Here is a 20,959-nt window from a genome sequence, read left to right on the forward strand (position 1 = left end):
CGTGTGGATACAACGGCCCGATTAATTTCCTTTAAGGCTGTTTTTTTTTCTTTTTTTTCAGTGAAGTTATCGAAAACACTGTCGCGCCGCCCACCCCCCCCCCCAACCTGATAACAACTTCTTTTCGATTATATATATATATATATATATATATTGTGTACTTTTCAAAAATGTCGTAGAGTTTTGAAACACTTTTTAAAACCGTATGACGACCTACGCGCTAGAAGACGTTATAAATAAAAAACAAAACGCTTTTTGCATGAAGCGAACCATGCAGGTTGTTTTTAATTAAACCACGTTTGATAAACCTGCTCAGGATGTTTTTATTTGAGGTAAATTGAATCATTTCCGTGTAATAAAAATACGTGCCGACGAAAAAACTCTACTCAAAAACAAGAAGTCTTCTTTTAAGATAATTTTCGTTCATTGTCTTGTAAGGTGATAAGAGATTAAACTTGATCGAGTTGATAAAAGGAGTTTTACTATCAATAGAAATTGAAACTGACGCTCATGTTAAATAGAATAAACTCGACATTGATTGAAATAGATGGCCCTTCAAACACTTTACTCGAAATCATAACGCTTCTAAGCTACGCTTTCACAACTCAGATAATTAAAAGCTGTGCTATTCGAGAATTAGATTCTGCCTTATTTCCTTTGTTTAATTCGTGTTATGAACTTGAATAAACATCAGCTTCCAACGCAGCGAAGACAAAATGGCTCCCATTTACCAATTGATTTCGTATTAAAACTAGTACTGACATGCGGACAAAACTGTCGAAAATTTTGTAGTTTAAATTACATTCCTTACTTTTTTGGCTAGAAAAGTTTTTACTCAATAATTCGTTGTTTACACTTAAGCAGAGTCACTTTTAAGTCGGCCGCCCTCGTGATTTAATTATCTATACTTACTATACAGGAAATTGCACAAACAATAGCGTCTTTTGCAGACCTCTTAATTCATAGCGTTTCTCGTCGTATGGGGGATGGTATCATTTCCTCCCATGACCTTATAGTGTTCAATCATTGGTTATAATACACACTTTAGTCATAGCTTTGTTCAATTTATCAACTAGACATGCCATTACTTTTTTCCCTGGTTTCCAGTGGCTACATCACAGAGAACGCGCCAACTATCTCCAACTGAGATATAAACTTGAACAAAATATATTAACTTTTCCATGACTAGAAAAAATATGAGAAGATAACATCGCATTTGAATGGTGCTGCGTCTTAAAATATCTTGTAAATATGCGCGAAGATTCTGTGGAAAGTAACACGTCTCGCCAAACATCTTGAAATAGATTTGTCATATACACGCAGTGTTTTTTGTCTCATCTACGTCCACCCAACATGTATAAAACGTGTTTGCCGGAGATACGCATTTTTAAGCGTCGTTTTCGCGGTTTTAATAGGAGATCATAATCACAATCCCTGTATTGCAGATGTTCCATTTGTGCTCCTTTTGACAATTACACGCCTTCGCCTTTTGTCGCCAAGTCCTATAAATTAACAAGGTTGATGAATAGAACGCCGCGTTTCTGGCACGTGGGGGTGAAGCAGACGGAACTACAATAAAACAAGCACTGGGTCAGAGATCAGACTGTTGGAGAAAAGATGAAAATCACAACAGTACTTCTATTTGCAGTTGTTGTACTTCTGTTTGGAATGGCTTGTTCCAAGAGTGTCAGAGAAGTCTTCGAAACAAAAGGTAAAACGTACTTTGAAGAACGCTCTGTCTATACAAATGACAGCGTCGTTCGTATATAAGTAGCGTCAACTTGCTGTAAACTAAAAAAAAAAAAAAATACAGCTTTTGAAGAAAATCTCTTTTACTCCAAGAATGAGCAATATCTAAACTCCTTTTCTTTATAAATCAAAGCAGTTTGAAGTATTCAAATGACAAGAGTAGTGAAATCGTCAACCGCTCTGTTGACATAATCTTGATTTTACAACAAATTCTCAAAACTAAAATTAAGAATAATAAACGACAAAGATGTCAAGAAAATGGAACTAAATTTTAATTTTGGGATAGAAGAGTTGCAACATTCCTTACCAGTGTACACTAGAATCTGTGTACCGTGAATATATGTGAAGTTTTTCCGAGAACGAACTTATATATCAAATATTCGAGGGTTTTTTTTTTTTTTAGCGCATAAGCAAAATTTCCGTTATATTCTAGTAATTGCTCAATCTTAGATAATAGAATTGAGCGACACCATGCTTCTCGCAACAGAGTGAACAATCACTTTCAAAATTTTATTTGGAGCAGAACCAACAAGATATTTCGATCAAATGTTTTGTTCGTTAAATATTCACAGAAAAAGTGGAAATGCGAATTTGGTAGCCGAGGTTGTAGCGACGCACTGTAGAAAAGTCAAGATTCAATTCAAATTGATCCAAGGCTGATCACTGTACGTTTTGCCTTTAACAGCAATATTGAATATTACTCTCACCTTTTCAGTGCCAGAGTGTTCGTAATTAAGTACACTATTTTTAGCCATTTCTGTGCACGTGTAAAGGAAATAATTCGCTGAAATTACTTCAACTTATATATTCTCATCCCAAGCAACAAACACTGTTGATTGCTACCGAAATGGTTGTTTCAAACACTTTGCTTGTCCCTTTAGGTTCATTGATAAAATCGTTAGTAGTTTAGAAGACGAAAAAAAAAAAACAAAAAAACAAAAAAAACAACAACAGAAAAATGGAAAAGTCCGGCATTCTGCGAAATCTTCTTTGCAGAAGTGGAAATGAAATTTCAAACGAAAATATGCAAAGCAAATAGAGCATAAATGTGCAAATTTGATATCGACGAAAAATCCTCGGAAGTAGACATCATTCTGTAGGTTGCCTAATTATGTCAAGGGGAAAACGTAATAAAAAAAAAGACATATTAAAAAAGAAACTGAAGTCACAAAGGAAACGCGCTTTCAGGCATGCGCACTAGTTTGATTTCTTCATAGGTGACGTCACGTACTTTAATTTGGCAAGACGCTTAACTCCTGTCTCCATCGATTTACATCAACTTTAAAAATAAATTAGATGGCTGGTAACAGTTTACAGTATTGTCAAAATATCTACAGCATGAATATTTATCGGTGTATAACAGTTTCAGTGCATGCGACAAAGAATGGCATCGATCAAATAACCATTCATTTATATTTTATTTATTTATTTATTTTCTTCATAGCAACGGTATCAGTACCTGTTGAAGCTCCCCTAATTTTAACTTTAAGTGCTTAGGTCTTGTTAACGGTTTCAGTGAACCTTATTATCTATTATCGAATTATAATTAGCAAGTCACATATGCAAGTTTTTACACAAACGTTTAAGAAAAAAAAAATTCAGAGCCATTGGCGAATCAAATACATGGGGTGTCTCAAAGGGAGTCTGAGAAACACGAACAGCAACTAATAATATCCGTCTTTAAGTTTTGTAAATTACTCTTTGGAGTAATGAGTTGATGAACTTACAATAATTCTGGCTTTTTCCATTTTTTCAGACATGACTGATGACTTCGAAGATGAAGGAAATCAAGCTGACTTACAAAGTAAGGGCTTGCATTATTTGGTCAGCTGCAAGGCTGAGGAGGAGTCTAATACTGATTTTCTTTTTTGCTTAATAAAACTAGTACTGCAAATGTTTCTTATCTCACTTATAAGTTTAATCAGAAGCATATCACCGAGGTGATATGCTTCTGGTTTAATGAAGTGCTTCTTGAGAAAAAAAAAAATACAGCAAAAATTACTTTTTTCAATTGACGCTTCTATTCCTCCTTTATGAAATCAGAAGCACGTGACTCCTTTAGTTAAAAAACAAAACAAAACAAAACAAAAACAAAAACGCAAGACTGATGTAAACGCGAACTAGTTAACGCTCAGCTAGCCGCAGTGAGATATAAATTACTAGTTAACCAGAAGCAAAAAGTGACAGCTCATGTGACTTGGTATATAGTTTTCAAGGCTGGTTTTCAGTACGTACGGTATAAAGCATGCATATTTAAGCAACAGACCACAAGTTTTTATGGTTTATCGGCTGATAAACCACGCGGGATGTTGGAAGAACACGAGAAGAATTCGTAAATCACTCGCCTGCGGCTCGTGATTTACGATTTCTTCGAGTGTTCTTCCAACATCCCAAGTGTTTTATCATGCCTCTAAACCATAAAAACTTGCGGTCTATTGCTTTTATATAATAATTCAGAAGACACGCGAAATTTCCACGCGTTTACTGGCACAGTAAACCATAGCTGATTGACCAATCAGAGCGCGCGCATTCATTTGATCATTATATAAACAAGGATAACAAAGAACGTCGACCCAGTAAGCTGCCGTTTAGAGCACCTTGTGTTAGGCAATTTACCAAAAAATGCGCACTAATTAACATCATAACATGCTACGTCTCCCAATGTTTCTAAGGCCCGTCCACACTACGCCGGAGAAATTCAGTGAAAACGCAACAATCATCAGTCATTTGAGATTTGTGTTTGAGCAAAACTTGAGCCAGGGAAATCACATGATTATTATGACTTCATCTTTTTCGAAAAGCTCCGTTTCCAAAGTGTTTTTGTCCACCCTAAAACGAAAAGCATGCGTATTCAAATTCGTCCGATTTGACAAGCTTTATTTTCGTTACGGATTAGTGTGGACGGTAGGCCTAGCCGTAGAATTAATGCTGCGTTGCAAACTTTCTCCGGAGTAGTGTAGACTACATGTGTAAACATGACCCGCCTAGATTAGCTCAGCTAAATTGTAATTTTAATTTGAAAACAAAATAAAATGGGCCTTATACTTATGAACTCGCGGAAAGCAACCTTAAGACTGAATGGTTCTCTTTTTTCCCTTCTCTTTTAGTCTGATACCACGAACAAATTAAATCAAAATTAAATATTAATCAGTCATTAACTTGTTATTTTATTTTGCCTTATACAGAAAGAGGATATTATTGGATCGTTTCAGCTTGGGGCCCAGTAAGTTTTAACTTGGGGACAAATGTGACTAAGAGATGTGTCCAGCTAGTTAATGCCATCAGGGGAGGATTGGGGGGGGGGGGGGGGGGGGGATTTTTACCGCCCTTTTGGAAAGCAAAAACATAAGAAAAAAATTGAAAAAGATTGTGGATATCATAGACAATTCTCAAATTGTAACATTTTGTGCGCGAATATCATTGAATCTGCAACCCTAAGGTAACAGCCACACAAGGTAGCTATATCACTGGTGATATAATTCTACCATACGGAATCAAAGCAACACATACAGTAAATTCAGTTATTTAAAAATATGCAAGGTCAAAAATGTTTTAAACTCTTCAAGACTTAAAAGCAGTCAGAATCACAAGATCTATTACAAGATCGATTTTATGACTGAGTTTTGTTTTGAGCCGTTACCAATTTCCCCTTTGGCCCTGCCATTGCAATACTCGTTGGAAATAATGTCTTTAAGAAACTTGACCTAAGTCTACAGTTAACCACTCAAGCTTATTTTATCCGTCTCCATCTTGTAATCTTCCACTTTAAATGATTCGCTTTTTCGGAATAAATTTTTCTCAATCATATCAGTATCTATAATACAGCATATTCAATATAACAGTTATTCCAATCGCGCTTATTGGATATGGGATGGTAGATAGCCAACGAGGCGCATAGCGCCAATTTGGCTATAACCAACTCATATCCAACAAGCGCGAGTGGAATACTTGTTTTATTAAAAACGCAACCAAAATACTAAACTAAAATAAAATAAAAATAAAAACGCCCCCCCAAAAACACGCGTACGCTTACCATATTTGTAGAGCATGGTATAATGGATCATATCATGATGGCTAAGCCAATGAAAACTCTTGAATTGCATGATCCAATGATCCAGTTTTTAATAAATAATCTTATTACATAACCTAACGTCGACCGTTTTCAATCCACAGTGTGAATGTCAAGGCGATATGGCAATTGGAGTTCAATATAGGGTTGTGTCTTGTACAAGAAGGCCTTGTCACTTTATCCGTGCTCCGCGATTCCAGCAAGTTTGCAAATGTCATTAATGACAGATAACACATGCTAACTGATCTCTGAATGTATAAGACTAAATAGGAACGCCAATTATGATTTTATTACAAGAACTGTATAGAGCGGTTTTCAATTGAGCCTCGCAAGTAATCAGGCAAGTAATTAGGTTTCGGTTTTGGTTTTACTTCGTTTTGAGATTGGCTGAGTAGTCTAATTGCTCTAGTTCTGGTTTTACGACACTCAACTGAAAAACGCTCTATTTAAGGTAATCTTGGCATACTCCAGCCCTTTGTTGAATTTTAAATCAGACTAATAACCCGGCAAAGCCAGTGTAAAATGTCTTATTTAACTCAGGAAGATATGATAGAAGTTGTAAAATTAAAGTTAAAGTTTATCCTTTTACCTTCTTGGAGAATGATTAGTTATTTTGTGGCCGGTTACAGAAATATTTTATTTTGTATTATGATGCTTTGTCAGTAAGATTGGGATGGGGGACGTCAGCAAAAATTTTCAAGCGTTGAGTTACATTATATTCGTCAGTCTGATGGTCTCAGCACTCACAATGAGACGAACTTCATTAGAGTAAGCTTGAAAAACATGGTCCCGTCAATTTGCACAAAAGTGTTATAATGCTCGAAAATCCTCCTTCTTTGATATATGGGCGGGATTTTGCTAATAAAAGACTGATTCTTAGCCAATTTGAAGTTTAGAACCTCATAGTTCTAAAATAAAGAACTGACTGCCATAGTGTGACATAGCCTGTTGAAGGATCTCTGGCTATAAGCGATATTTGATTTTTTTTTTTCAGAATTACAAGTCAGCGAGTGTAATTTGAAAGAATTATTTTGCGATATCCCTCGTAGCGTAGATTCTTTAAAATTACTCGTGCTTTCATTCGATTACACGTGTTTTACACGAAATGTATAATTACAAATGGATTGCACGCTCGTAAATTTGTAACGCAGTGCAAATAAATAATCAACGATAACTGTGCCTGTTCTCAGCCAATCACAATGAAGAAATTTTCTCAGTTACCGAGTACAGCAAATGAAGAACGGGGCATGATGAGGCACTTTGACGCGCGCTTTTTAAATAAACAATTCAAATTTATAAGTGATCTTATTTGTTATACGTATTACGACTTAATTTGCGCGGTTCTAAGGCTGCAAATCGTCGTCTGTTCACTTCAAATGTCAATCTCCGTTGGCACACACTGATTACCATCACGTCAGGTTCACTGATTAAACTAAAATAAAAAGTGACAGAATTACAGGGACATCAACTTGAGGGCGCTCAGTCATGGCATTTTGAGTCATTTCGGCCAGGAACAAAATTACCTTTAAATAGACCAATTTCGATCTATTAAAATTCAGCCTAACACAGTAGACCTCAGTACGAGGCTCCGGGAATAAACCCACAAACCCTGTATTTATTCTCCGGAGCCTCGAGCTGAGGTCTATTGTTTTAGGCTGAATTTTAATATATCGAAATTGGTCTATTGAAGAAAACCTGAAAATAATAGTTTACTAAGACAGAAAAACACCTAGGAGATACTAATAAACCGTAAAGAAACAAGGATGATAAGTATGGAGGAGATTGATACGGATTACAAACGATTAACTTAAAAAATCATGGATAAACTTTTCAATATGCGCAGAACGTAACGTGACTAACGTAGCTCCTAAAACTCCGGGACCGGTGGAGCTTGCACTGTTTTTCAGCCAAGACTTCCATTAAAATAGAAAGTTCCGCCTCAGAGATGGTGGGATTCCCTTGTCATATGAATTAATACTCAACTTCTCCAGACATATAGTAGCAAGTAGTAATATCAACTTTATTTTAAGAGGGTGTTACATTACAGTAGACACTGATAAACAGATGAATCACTATATTAGCTCTCATAGTTATTAACCGAGCAGGAGGTCTGTATGAGAGAGTCTTGACCGAGGTCATGAGTACAGACCGAACTCGGTGAGGTCTGTACACACGACCAAGGTCAAGATTCTCCGATACAGAACGACTAAGCTCAGTTAATAAGATGTGCATTAAATTATATGGCAAACAAGAACAATTTAATTTGTTTGACTGATTTGTTCCAGCTGACATTTTGCTTGCGAACGGCGATGAGTTGAAATTAAATCTGCCAAAGTTTGCTCGTCCTCTTTACTTTTTTTTCTTATCATGCTTTTTGGCACTACCATAATATTTTTAGAAGAAAATAGTCATTTTTTTTTTTGGTATTTGATTTTGCAACCTTTTCACCCCAAAAAGTAACCAGTCTAAACGCCGCTCTAAGTGGGAACTAGACCGCAGTCAATATTGATTTCAGCCAATTCGTGAATTCGGTAGTGCCCAGTCCTTGTAAGACAGCGGTATGATAAGAGACATACACTTAAACTATACGATAAATGGGTAAAATCAACGTTACCTTAAACGTTTAGAGGTGTCTCACGTAGCGTGTTTGGTTTTAACAGTAGATACCTAAACCCTTACATAAAATTAAAGCTTATAGAGCTCGCTATCAAACTATACCACGTTGAATTTTTTTAAACTTTTAAATGCGAGCATCCAAATCACCTTTTTGAAATTTTTTTTTCGCCAATTTAATTTGTTCTTCAGTTAGTCCGGACCTAAAGCGTTACAAGACGTGCCTGCGTTTTGCAATATTCCATTTAATGAAATGGAACAATGGAACATTTTCGAAATAGATCGAAGTAAAAGCGGAGTGATCGAGTAAAAATCGCGCCAGGAGAAAAAATATTTGAAATTAAAAAAAATTCGGAGACATCTTTTTGTGTTTTGCATGTCAAACTAGCTACTGTCCAAATTTGAGGGCAAACGAACAAATTCCCTTTCAAAAGGTGATTCAGACACTCGTATTTAGGAGTCGTGAAAAATTAGACAATTCTTTATATTTCAAAATTCTTTGTATAGTTAGATAGGCCAGCTCTATATACTGAAGCTTTAATTTGATAAGGGGTTTAGCTATATACAGCTTAAACCGGACGTGCTGTATCTCTTGGACGAGAGACACCTCTGAAGGTATGCAGTAACCTTAAGTACAAAATTAAGAATTCTTGGTAGGCTGTGAACTTAGAACATGATGCAACATTGTGAACTTAGTACATACATGCTGCAAAATCTCAAGAACCAAACCGTGCAGTAGCAAATAATAAGATGTCAATTTCAGGAATTATTTTGACAGAACATTGCTGGCATTTCATCGTTGGTTAACAAATAAAGAGATGCTACTTAACCTAAGAACTACGACAGCAGAATGACATGTTCTAATATACTTTATCCTGTACATCTGCTACCTATTGTTCAAAAAAATACATAACTATTGATTATAATAAGCTTATATGGGTGACTCGGACCAGAAACCCAGTGATGAAATGGACGGTACTCTTAAACGGCAAAATCGACAACAGACATGCATGGTTTCATAGTTTTACAAGTTACTGAAAATCCACGTGGGACACGGTATTTCTGTTTTGAAGAAAAGCACAACTAATGAGAGTCTTATTAGGGACCGTACGCAAAACACGACGTCAACGGCGACGAGAACGTCACTAAACAAAAGATTTAAAGAGTAGAACAATGGCTATGCTGGCAATATAATTCTTGGTAAATATCTCTTTTCCGTCCTCTGCAAAACAACAACGTGAAATGTCCAATTTCCAAGTTTTTTGATAACGGGACCCACAACGGCTAATTTTTCGTATTTTTAGTTGGAACTGAACGCACTCGTAGCATATTCAGCAGGGCCAAGCTTTAATACCGACAAACACACTGAATAAATCTACGTAAATACGAAATTCCAAAGTCAAACATATGCACACTTTTTAACAGGCATCGTCCTTGCCGTCGCCGTCGTGCATGCGTAATTAGGCACCTTAAGCAACAGACGTCGCCGACCTGACGAGGGCAACCGGAAACGTGACATTTCTTTCTAGACGTCACTGCGCATGCACAACACGTTGTGACCTGACGTTCCCCTGAAGAACGTGGGGTTTCACGTCGCGACGAAAACGTGAGTACTTAATCTTTTGTTTTGATCCCTTTTAGCTTGCTTTTGTGCTATTTTGGTGCCGAACCAAGGTAAAGTTGCATAATGATTGCCTTTATGCTTAAAACATAGTTTTGGAAGTATTCCTGGACTCATTTTTTCTCAACTGAAAAACTGTTTTTCGCATGTCAAACTAGCCTTCAGCGAAGAGGTTGCTTTTACCTTTTTTTTAGTTTTGTTCAGATTTTCTCAACGTATAATCGGAGATTGCTATAGCTTGAAATAACATGAATTTTATTTTGGCAATCCCCTCGTCTTGGTATTTCGTTTAACATAGAGGCTTTTTTAATCGACTCGATGAATTTTGTATTCGAACAGTGTGTACAGGTATTTTGTTAATGTTTACAAGAGCTGACAAACTTCGCGCTACCAAATTGTCTCGCCTGGATTTTATTTCTTGTACATACAAGATTATTGCATCCTTCGTAGAATGCTGTTTACGATTCTTTATAAAAAGAGCTGGCAAAACTCCTGTATTTGAGCGCCCGATCAATGTGTCGAATGAAAAACGCAGTTAGCTGAGATTTTGTTCAAAATCTATGTTTAGCAATAAAATCTATGTTTAGCACAACAAGGTGTGTGTGTAATCTTGGCAGTCTAAAAATACACCTGTCTTTTTCTCAATGAGCGGTGATACAAACTTCGGTTAAAAAACTTAATTAATTGCTTTAGCAATACACGTTTCACATGTAAAATAATTTTTGCTCTTTACATTTGACATTTCAAAGCAGGCAAAGTTTATAAACTTAAATTGTTTCGTTATTTTTGGCAATGATTTTACATCTCTTAGTAAAACATGAATAGTATAAGGTTTAATTACATCGAGTTATTTTTAAACTTAAGTTTATCTTCAACTCGTTGATGGAGTGGACAGAACAAAAAGAGGTGATGCTAGCCCGAGAAATCCTTCTTTAAGGATGGTAACTTGCTGTCGCGACCGCAACCTGAAGCCGTCCTAGTCCCAGTTTCTTATCGGTCGTCACGTCGCCGTCGTCAACGAAAACGTCTGTTGCTTAAGGTGCTTATTAGGTCCCTAATATTATCGCTAGCAAAGCTATTCTAAAAATGTGGCTTGCATTCAATAACATCGCCAAAAAAAAAAAAAGATAATGATAACCGTATTGTTGACTCTCTCCAGGCCTCTATAGGAACACTTTCGCTCTCAGAGTGTTAGACTGGGCTGGGACTTGAAATGAGAGATCATGCTCTGGATAGTCATTTGCTATAGCTCCTACTTGTTTGTTCACCTCTGTCAGCATGTCGAGTAAATGATGATGACGGTGGTACTTTCGGATGACATCTGCCAGTACCTGATAACATGAAAACGTAATTGAATTTTCTCTTTTTTCTCGCAGAAACAACACATCTAACAACAGACAATTAAGGAGTGACCTTTACTGACGTTAACTTCTTTTCTTCTTATCCTTAAAAACCATCTTCAACCAGTGTCTTTTGCTCGCTTCTGTTGTTGTTATCATTCGGGCAGTCTCCGCGTGACCTAACATGCGACTAATGAACAAACGAGGGAAAGTCGAAGTCTAGCGAGCCGACTTCCAACAGAGAAAGATTGAAGAAAGCAACAACATTTCCATTTTGGACTTTTTTCTCCGTTAGATGCTTTAATTTTTTTTCAAGGAAAGGTTCGTAGTTCATGACTGGCTCCTTGAAAAAAAAAACAATGAATTTTGTTCAAATTGAATCACAATGCTTTACTGAAATTCTCGAGGACAAAAATTATTCACTGTATTCCACGCGGTGGATATACACCTACTTACTTGAATATACCAGGAGCCCGCTACTTGACTTCGCCAGGCTTTGTACCCTGGTACTGTTGCGAATGAGAGCAGGAAGTCAGCTTCTAGGGGAGTAACACCGTGTGCGAGATTTGAGTCAGCACAAAGCATCATGGCAATGCCGTTTCCTTCAGTGTTCCTCAATCGTGCTGGAAGCCGATCCTTTCTTGGATCGCTTAGTTGCCCTCTACATGCTTCGATGAAAAACAGCTTGGGCTTGTTCCGAAGTGTTGGGCACTTGGTCACCGAGAACAGAGACATCAACGGTGCCACTTTGACAAACGCACCGTCCACGCCTTCAATGGCATCTTTATCACCATGCGACATGATTATGAACACAAATTCCGTAAATTGGCTGAGATCCCTTGCTGCAAATTCTTTGGCTGCTTTGAGAATTTCCGAACCAAGGAGATTCTGTAGAAACTTCACTTCGAAGTCCAGCTCGTCTCGGAAGAGATCTACTATCTTCTTTTCGTCAATTTCGGCTCCCTGACGTTCTCTCCCACGGGGAAAGTTGTAATTGTTTATTACAAGGCAAATTCCACGTCTACCTTGCTCCATTTCGTATCGGTCCAGTTCGGTCGCATCTATTGGATTCAACAAGAAACCGGCGTCAAACGTCTGAATGAAGAACATTGTTCGAAATTTTAAATGTGCAGAACTTGGTCAAAAGTATAGAAGACCTTCCGAGTTATTTGCACTACGCCAAAGCGAAAATATCCTAAAGTATTCTAGCCTCGTATGTGCCTTATCGTATGGCGCACGCCATAGGGAAAGTACGCCTTGAGTATTTAGGCTAGGACTACCATACCATAGTCAAGCATTGACAAACGAAGTATTTAATTCGAATCTTAGCTGAGAGTATTCCAGTGAGGCTTACGAAACACGAGACATCTGTCTTCTTTTTCCTTTTTACCTTTTCTATTTCCTACTACAATATTCAGAAGAGACAACCAGAATCATTGGTAAAGGCCTTCAGTGGCCTCCAAAATTATACACGTCTTCACCTAGTGGCCAACTACATTCTACTTCCTACTTATAACTAGTAATACCTTCCGGTAGAGTGCCAAGTAAAAACTGTGACAGTTGCGTGCCAAGTGAAAATTAGTTCAGAGTATTTTGGAAATACCGGCAACTGATGAGATCCACACGGACGATCGAAACAACGGCTTGCCTGAACTAAACCCGGAACTAAGTTGACCAATTGCTACATTTGAATCATGTGGTGCCAGAACGAATCAAAGTGGCTATGAGCCACTCAACTTGGAAAATGGATCGTCTGCGGTAAACAGTGACAATTTTGATGCCACTGAATTGAGGTTTTAATCCGTAGGTTAAGTTAAAGTTAAAGCCCACTGGCATTGTTAAGAAATGGTGCAAAAATGCAACGGTAAGAGAATACACCAGGAGATGTAACACTGTTGAAAACATTCGTGAAGTTATCGTCCGAGAGACCGAGACAATTATAAAGAAAGTAACGCTTCTTGTTCGATCACCAAAGCAAGCTAAGTAATAATTCTCATTTTCATTCCTCTCATGTTTTTCGCTCTTTATTTTTCTAGCCAGTATCAGTGTTTTTTTTTTTTTTTTTTTTTTTTCTCTTTGTTGTCTTTTCTCATCTTAGGAATTAAAAAGAACTGCGTCTCGTCTGCTCAACAAAGTTAAGCCCTGTTTGGCGGGGTGCGTACCTGGATGGGTGACCAAATACGAATACTCCGTGTTGTAATAACTTCTTTTTTTTGTCCCCTTTTGTCCCCTTCCCTTTCCAAGGCGATATTAAAGACTGCAGAACCCTTCCAGCCTTGTTTGATGTCGTTTCTTCTGTTTCTCAACTATTTGTTCCTCATTTCGCCATGTCCGCGTTCATGTGTATTTATTTACAATATCGTATAAATAAACAGCGGATCACGTCGTTCGAATTCTCCTCAATTCTCTTGACTGTTGATCGTCTAAAACATTGAATCCCGGGTTGAAGCATTCGAAAATTCATACAGCTCGTCAATTTTAAGACTTACAATGTCATCTTTGGCAATCGAGTATGGTTAAACCTGTATGAGCGGACACCTTCGGGAAATTAGCTATTTATGTAATTACAGGCAGCTTCTATTTATAAAAACATTTGTTCGAAAATGTATTCAATGTAGAGCATTTCTTCGGTAAGATTTTGAGTACTTGCGCCAGAAATTCAAAGAACTAACTTGATACACTACAGGCGATTGTGAAACGGCCTCACAGGAAGTGACCCAGTAAGGGAGTGAAGGAGTGAAATCGCTTCACCACTACAACTTGGAAAATAATATTTTCCATGTTAAACAAAAGGAGGAATAAACCTATTTGAGCGACATAACCTCGATCAGATAGATGCAAGAAACATATCAGAACGGTAGCGGTATTTGTAGGGGTCTAGGTATGACTGGTGTGATACAGAGTAAAAATCTTAGGTAGCAGGGGCATTTATTATGTGGAATCGCTCACTCACGTTCCTTGTCTCTCTGGAACCTCTCAATCTCTGCTTCCCGTTCTGAAAAATAAAACAAAACGGCTGACTTAGGCTCCATCCACATCATGCATGCATTTTCGAAAGGATACATTTTCGATGAAGCGTTTTCGTCCAAAAACGCATCAAAGCCTCTGTGCCCTCACTACCGTTTTCACAGTGTTTTTTTTTCTCTAAACTCCACACGTAACGCGCGATAATTCGTTTTGCTGTCGATTGCAAGTAGTTGTCGACAACTGAATATGAAGGCCCTCGAGCTTGTATAGCGTCTTTTGAATTGAAATTCCACTTCCCTTGATTATGACAGTTTGCCTATGAAAATGATGCAAAGATAGGTTCTTGAAGTATTTCATTCCCCAGGCTTTTCATCCCATCAATACCTCTCTTCCCGCGTTACACCTTAATCGCCCATTCCCTCTACGGCCGTTAAAGATAACCTTTCTGAAGTTTTCAAACCCACATCTGTCATACCCTGCTTCAAAAGGCTGATAGTTAAAGATGACCCGTAATAAGCGAATCACAAGACCTTTAAAGCCCTTCCTAGGAAAAAATTCAAACTCAGAGCATGGAACGGCCCCTGCCGCCAGCGGCTTGGAATCCATCTAATAAATAGTCTGGGAGCTTGAGTATTCCAGTGGTAATTTTTGGAAGAAACTTGCTAAGAGGGTATTTATGGGGGTCTACATATGACTGGTGAGGCCTACTCTGGGACCTTAAGTCGCCGTAACTTTAGGCGACTTTGGGCGATTTAAGGTCATGTTTCGCGTGCAAAAACACAAGAGTAAATTAGAACTCTTTTGCCGGTTGTTTATCTACCGTTTTTGTCATATTTAATCGATCCTAGGGCAGGCGTGGTAGCCTAATGGTTATTGCGCTCGACTACGGATCGAGCGGTCCAGGTTCGTGCCCTGGCTGGAGAAATTGTGTTGTGTTCTTGGGAGAGACACTCTACTCTCACAGTGCTTCTCTCCACCCGAGTGTATAAATGGGTACCGGCAAATTTAATGTTGGGGGTAACCCTGCGATGGACTAGCATCCCATTCAGGGGTGAGTAGAAATATTCCTCGTCGCTTCATGCTACAGAAACCAGGATACACTCCGGCCTGATAAGCCACATGGCTTGTATGCAGACAACTTTTACCTAATCTGTCAGTCTGAAACTATTGCTACGTTTTAAGAGCCACTGCCAGTAAATATGGAGAACTTGACGACAAGAGCGAAAATACGAATTTTCTTTTATTGCGTCAAAAAGACCCTTTTGGGAACTATTTTCAGAAATATGCGTTTAAGTTTTCAACGAGTTCACATTTTGGTGAAATCTAGGAAATTTCGAAATACAGCTTCATCAACCAAGATGGCCGATGGAATTTATGTAAAATCGAGCATTTTCAACAGGCCAGTACAGAAAGAAGCAAACCTGCCTTGATTTCTCCGTTTTCTCCTTAGTTTTAGTTTCCATTGAGAAGATATATCAAACACAGAAAACAGTGTTTGACCCCATTGCTACGCGTCTTATTTTCAATTCTCTTCTGGGCGTTTCGAAATGTAGTCAAACGTGGTCTTTCGTGTTTTATATATTACTTATACAATCGTAACAGTCGTAAGAGGAAAACTTTTCAAGCAAATCCTATGTGATACCAGAAAAGGTAATTTCTTTTCGGAGAAATTCAAAAGGTCCCCCTGTGTAAGAGCTCTTTGCCAGTTATAGCTGGTTATACAGCCACGAACAAATCTTATGCACAAGGACATTTATTTTGTGGTACATGATAACTTACCTTCTTCTCTTTGTTTGAAAATCTTATTGTCTTCTTCCAGACCTGAAAAATTCAAAAAAACAAAACAGCTAAAGCCTACCCACACTAGTGGGTTTTCAAAACGACGGGTTGTCGTGCCAAAGTGTACGTTTTGACTAAACGTCACAACCGTAACTTATGCATGTGTATGTGATGTCAACGGCGTCAGAGTTTTTGCTTTCCACTCTAATCCGATAGGGTTCCGTTGTCAAAAGTTTTTCCGGCTCTGAGCAGCGTTTTAAATGCATGTTTTTTCAATCGCATTAGTGTAGGCGGTAGGCGAAAACGCTTACGAAAGTGTTCGTTTTCAATCAAAAATGCATTAGTGTGAACGGGCCCAAATCATTATTAAATTAGGACTCTTTAGCTTTACAATTAATGTCAATATATCTTAAATTGGATCAATGGTCTATGAACTTTCTGAATTTTAAACTTATTTTCAACTGTGCGTTGGCTTTTCATTTTCTCCTTCTAGGACTCTGTGGGAAATGTAATTACCAGGTTTTGTAAAAGAAAGCTTTGTCTAATAAAAACAATCATTTACAAAGTCCCAAACTGGATGACTTGACACCAATAAAACAACAAATTGTGTAATGCCAAAAATTGCCAATTAACCACACAGTTAAGTTATCAACTGTAAATCTTGTCAAACGTTAGGGTCTTGTTTCGGTCTATGAGTTAAATCTTATTTGCTATTGAATTGGGGTATGCAATGGACTCTCTAACAACGACTCTGCAAAAGGTAAATTGTTAGATTAACAACTGATGTAGAAAGTGTGCGTATTAGTTAATATCTACTGGAGCTGAACTGTTGCCATAAAACATCTATTTCGCGACACGTTCCATCATGCATATATCCTGTATATATACCTAACTCATACTAGAGTTTACATTTCGTAAGAACATACCTACGGATATACATATAGGAAAGACAAACTCCGCGGTAATGCGTTTAGGAAACAGGCGGTAAATTTTGGCAAGGTGTGACATATTTTGTGCGTGATATAATTTTGGGGCCCACAGTTTTAGTTAAAACTGTGGGCCCCAAAATTGTCTTTCCTATATGTATATCCGTAGGTGATTTTTTACAAAATGTAAACTCCAGTATGAGTTAGGTATATATACAGGCGCTTCTTGTTGTATTGTTAAACTCCCTGACGAAGTGTGCGTTAGTCACACGAAACGCGTAGGAGAAATAAAGAAGTTATACAACTACTTTTCGCAGAGTGCTGCTCACTAGTAAACTTTATATTAAGCTTTCCCCGCTCCTTTCTGGTTCCTCACCTGTACCGATGAAGTAACTTATTTTGTAAATATGGGGTTTACGCCGCAAAGTGTAACAACTAACGCAAAATGTAACATTAACGCAAAATGTAACAACCTTTGACGCAAAATGTAACATTGGCCTGAATTGTAACAACTTTTCAACGCAAAATGTAACAACTTCTTTAACGCGAAATGTAACAACGCAAAATGTAACAACTCTGGTCTTAATATATAAAGAGGAAAATTCAGACATATTAGCCTAGCGTTCTTCTCAAGCTTGACAAGTCAAATTACAAAAACTTACTGGTCACATGACTAGTTCTTTATTTTCTCTAGTTCAATGAAAAGATAGGTTGCTTTAAAAGAATTGTCAGTCGTGATTGTCATACCAAGCTCGTGTCTTTTCGTCCGTGCTGTAGGGACGGACAGCAACTTAATATGTTCTAACGCTAGAGAAACAACAATAAAATACACAACATGTCCGAAGTCACGAATAACTACTAACACCTGCCAGTCACAGCTGGAGACGTTAGAAGTCACATGACTTACGAAAATTGCTTGTCCACTACCTTTGCACAAAAAATTGGTCACCTACAGGAGGTCGCTAGGAAAGAGCTGACTGTATTTGATAAAATTTATTTGGTTTCGACACTGTTACTCTTATTAAAATATTTTAGAGCGCATAGAATTTAGAGTGCAGAGCGATAGAGCGGTAGGTGTGTGTATGTGTTTTCATGATGGGAAAAGCAACAGTACATTGTAAGTAAAAGCAAGTGTAGGTAAGAAGTGAAAGTTGTTTAAGTAACCATTCTTCAGGTACCAGAGATAAAACTTTCGAAATTGCTCCTGTATGTCTGTAATATTAGAGGCAACGAAGACACCACATTTATGCGATTACCACCTAATCTGACAACCGCATCAGCTTGACTTGTCCTCTCGCAATTCTGAAAACTTGAATATTGTGACCCTTCACTCCTCTTTCCTACTTTACCTCTACTAGTATGGATAGTAACTAGATAAACAGTAGAAATAGAAATAGAAATGTAGCTTGAGCTCTACCAGTAATAATTTATCGAAAGGGTTGTTACATTGTACGCTTAATGTATGGTCCTGAGGGAAACAGTTAGTTTTGTTTTCCCGAGGTTCCTGATGTTTCCCGAGACGAAGGCGGGGGAAACATCAGGACCTTCCCTTAAACAATCATATAGCAAAAACAAACAAACACATTAAAGACGGCGCAACTTCTTTATTCACAACCGTCAATCCTGCTGAATGAATAAGTCTTAACTTAATTACAAAATCATTTGTAATTATAAAAAATTGATGGTAACAATTAGATATGCAATTTTCAGAGCTTTTTTAATAACCCTCACAGATTCTGTTCGTTTCATATCTATTAACCACAAACATATAGAGTGGTCTGCCTGTGGTTGAAACTGAAAACTGGCAGTGTTCTCAGGTCCGCCCCCGTCAATCAAGCTAACGTTCGCACGTGCTGAAGATCACGCCATTTTTAATTTAGTCATGCACTGATCACGTGCTGTTGTATTCGGCGCGCGGGCAACAACTGCGCAATTGTATCCCGGTCGGGATACATTTGAATTTGATCAGGGGCACGTGACCAAGAATCAAACAAATACAGTGCCCGTTTTGTTGAGTGAAAGTCTAGGTATATAACAATTTGCGTTGTTACATTTCGCGTTAAAGAAGTTGTTACAATTTGCGTTAAAAGTTGTTACAATTCGCGTTAAAGAAATTGTTACATTATGCGTCAAAAGTTGTTAGAATTCGAGTTAATGTTACATTTTGCGTCAAAAGTTCACATTTTGCGTTAGTTGCCACATTTTGCGGTGTAACAGGGGCCAACTAGGAAAGCGAATCGCTTACTTGACTCCGAAACTTAAACTTTGAAAATAAAAAATTCTGACCAACATATAGTGTAAACTTTAAAAAGCAGCAATTTAATTTATAAATGTAATCTGTGAGAAATAAAGTATGTTGACAACAATTAGTTGTCAACAACTACGTTATGACCGTTTTTTCCCCTGTGTGGGAATCATTAGTTCAGTTGTCGACAACTATTGAAACATATAACACATTTGAGCATGCGTATTGTGTTTTGAGTGTGCATAGTGAACTTTAGTTCCCAAGCTCTCACTGGCCTGATTTAGCTGTCGGCAACTAACACTCTACTGTGTGCAATGCTCCCATCGGACACAATTAGTAGTTGTCGAAAACATTTAGCTGTCGATAGCAAGTAGTTGTCGACAACTAAATGTGGAGGCCCTCGAGCTTGTATAGCGTCTTTAAAATTGAAATTCTACTTCCCTTCATTATGACAGTTTGCCTATGAAATGATGCAAAGATAGGTTCTTGAAGTAGTTAATCCCCCAGGCTTTACATCCCATCAACGCCTCTCTTCCCGCATTACACCTTAACCGCCCATCCCCTCTCCGGCCGTTGAAGACAACCTTTCTGAAGTTTTCAAACCCACATCTGTCATCACCTGCTTCAAGTGGCTGATTAAAGATGACCCGTAATAAGCGAATGACAAGACCTTTGAAGCCCTTCCTAGGAAAAAATTCTAACTCGGAGCATGGAACAGCCCCTTCCGCCAGCGGCTTGGGGTCCATCTAATAAATAGTTTGGGAGCTTCAGTATTCCCGTGGTAATTTTTGGAAGAAAACAAACCAGTTAGCTAGTAGTGTTCAGTTGACCATACGGAATCTAAACAAATGTTGTTGGCAATTTTATTAAGAGGGTATTTATGGGGGTCTACATATGACTGGTGTGATACAGAGTAAAAATCTTAGGCAGCAGGGGCATTTATTATGTGGAATCGTCAACACTCACGTTCGTTGTCTCTCTGGAGCCACTCAAGTTCTCCCTTCAGCTCTGAAAAATGAAACAAAACGACTAACTTAGGCCCCATCCACATCATGTATGCATTTTCGAAAGGACGCATTTTCGAAGACGCGTGTTCGTCCAAAAACGCACCAAAGCCTCAGCGGACCGGCCTCATTACCGTTTTCACGGTGTTTTTTTTCCTAAAATCCACACGTAACGTTCGAAAATTCGTTTAGCTGTCGATAGCAAGTAGTTGTCGACAACTAAATATGGAGGCCCTCAAGCTTTTATAGCGTCTTTCAAATTGAAATTCTACTTCCCTTGATTATGACAGTTTGCCTATGAAAACGGCGCAAAGATAGGCTCTTGAAGTATTTCATCCCACAAGCTTTTCATCCTATCAACGCCTCTCTTCTCGCATTACACCTTAATCGCCCATTCCCTCTACGGCCGTTGAAGATAACCTTTCTGAAGTTTTCAAACCCACACTTGCCATCCCCTGCTTCAAGTGGCTGATTAGAGATGACCCGTAATAATCGAATCACAAGATCTTTAAACTCCTTCCCAGGAAAAAATTCAAACTCAGAGCATGGAACGGCCCCTGCCGCCAGCGGCTTGGGGCCCATCTAATAAATAGTCTGGGAGCTTGAGTATTCACTTGGTAATTTTTGGAAGAAACTTGTTAAGAGG

At 38.1% G+C, this 20,959-nt stretch overlaps 1 protein-coding gene and 1 long non-coding RNA gene across 11 annotated transcripts in view; one reads left to right on the forward strand and one right to left on the reverse strand.

Annotated features, from left to right (window-relative positions):
• The first annotated feature begins 1,348 nt into the window (after nt 1-1,348).
• LOC110066536 (uncharacterized) lies at nt 1,349-6,406 on the forward strand. Its single transcript, XR_016205892.1, has 4 exons — nt 1,349-1,711; nt 3,506-3,553; nt 4,935-4,972; nt 5,923-6,406. It is a non-coding gene; the product is annotated as an uncharacterized LOC110066536 (long non-coding RNA).
• A 1,406-nt stretch (nt 6,407-7,812) lies between these two features.
• The window catches only part of LOC110066525 (caspase-3-like), an 81,249-nt gene continuing 68,102 nt past the window's right edge, over nt 7,813-20,959 (reverse strand). For 8 of the 10 annotated variants that reach the window (XM_089284341.1, XM_089284348.1, XM_089284345.1 and 5 more), the window contains 5 exons: nt 20,276-20,317; nt 16,139-16,180; nt 14,346-14,387; nt 11,849-12,453; nt 7,813-11,383 (listed from right to left, as the gene is read on the reverse strand). In XM_089284341.1, coding sequence (XP_089140467.1) covers nt 11,216-11,383; nt 11,849-12,453; nt 14,346-14,387; nt 16,139-16,180; nt 20,276-20,317 — 899 coding nt within the window. In that variant the 3' untranslated portion in view covers nt 7,813-11,215. The remainder of the gene's footprint in view (nt 11,384-11,848; nt 12,454-14,345; nt 14,388-16,138; nt 16,181-20,275; nt 20,318-20,959) is intronic. The other 2 variants (XM_089284347.1, XM_089284344.1) reach the window with 2 other exon arrangements.

Source organism: Orbicella faveolata, unplaced genomic scaffold, assembly GCF_042242905.1.
Source record: "Orbicella faveolata isolate gen_17 unplaced genomic scaffold, um_ofav_v1 contig_13, whole genome shotgun sequence".
Lineage (NCBI taxonomy): Eukaryota > Metazoa > Cnidaria > Anthozoa > Scleractinia > Merulinidae > Orbicella > Orbicella faveolata.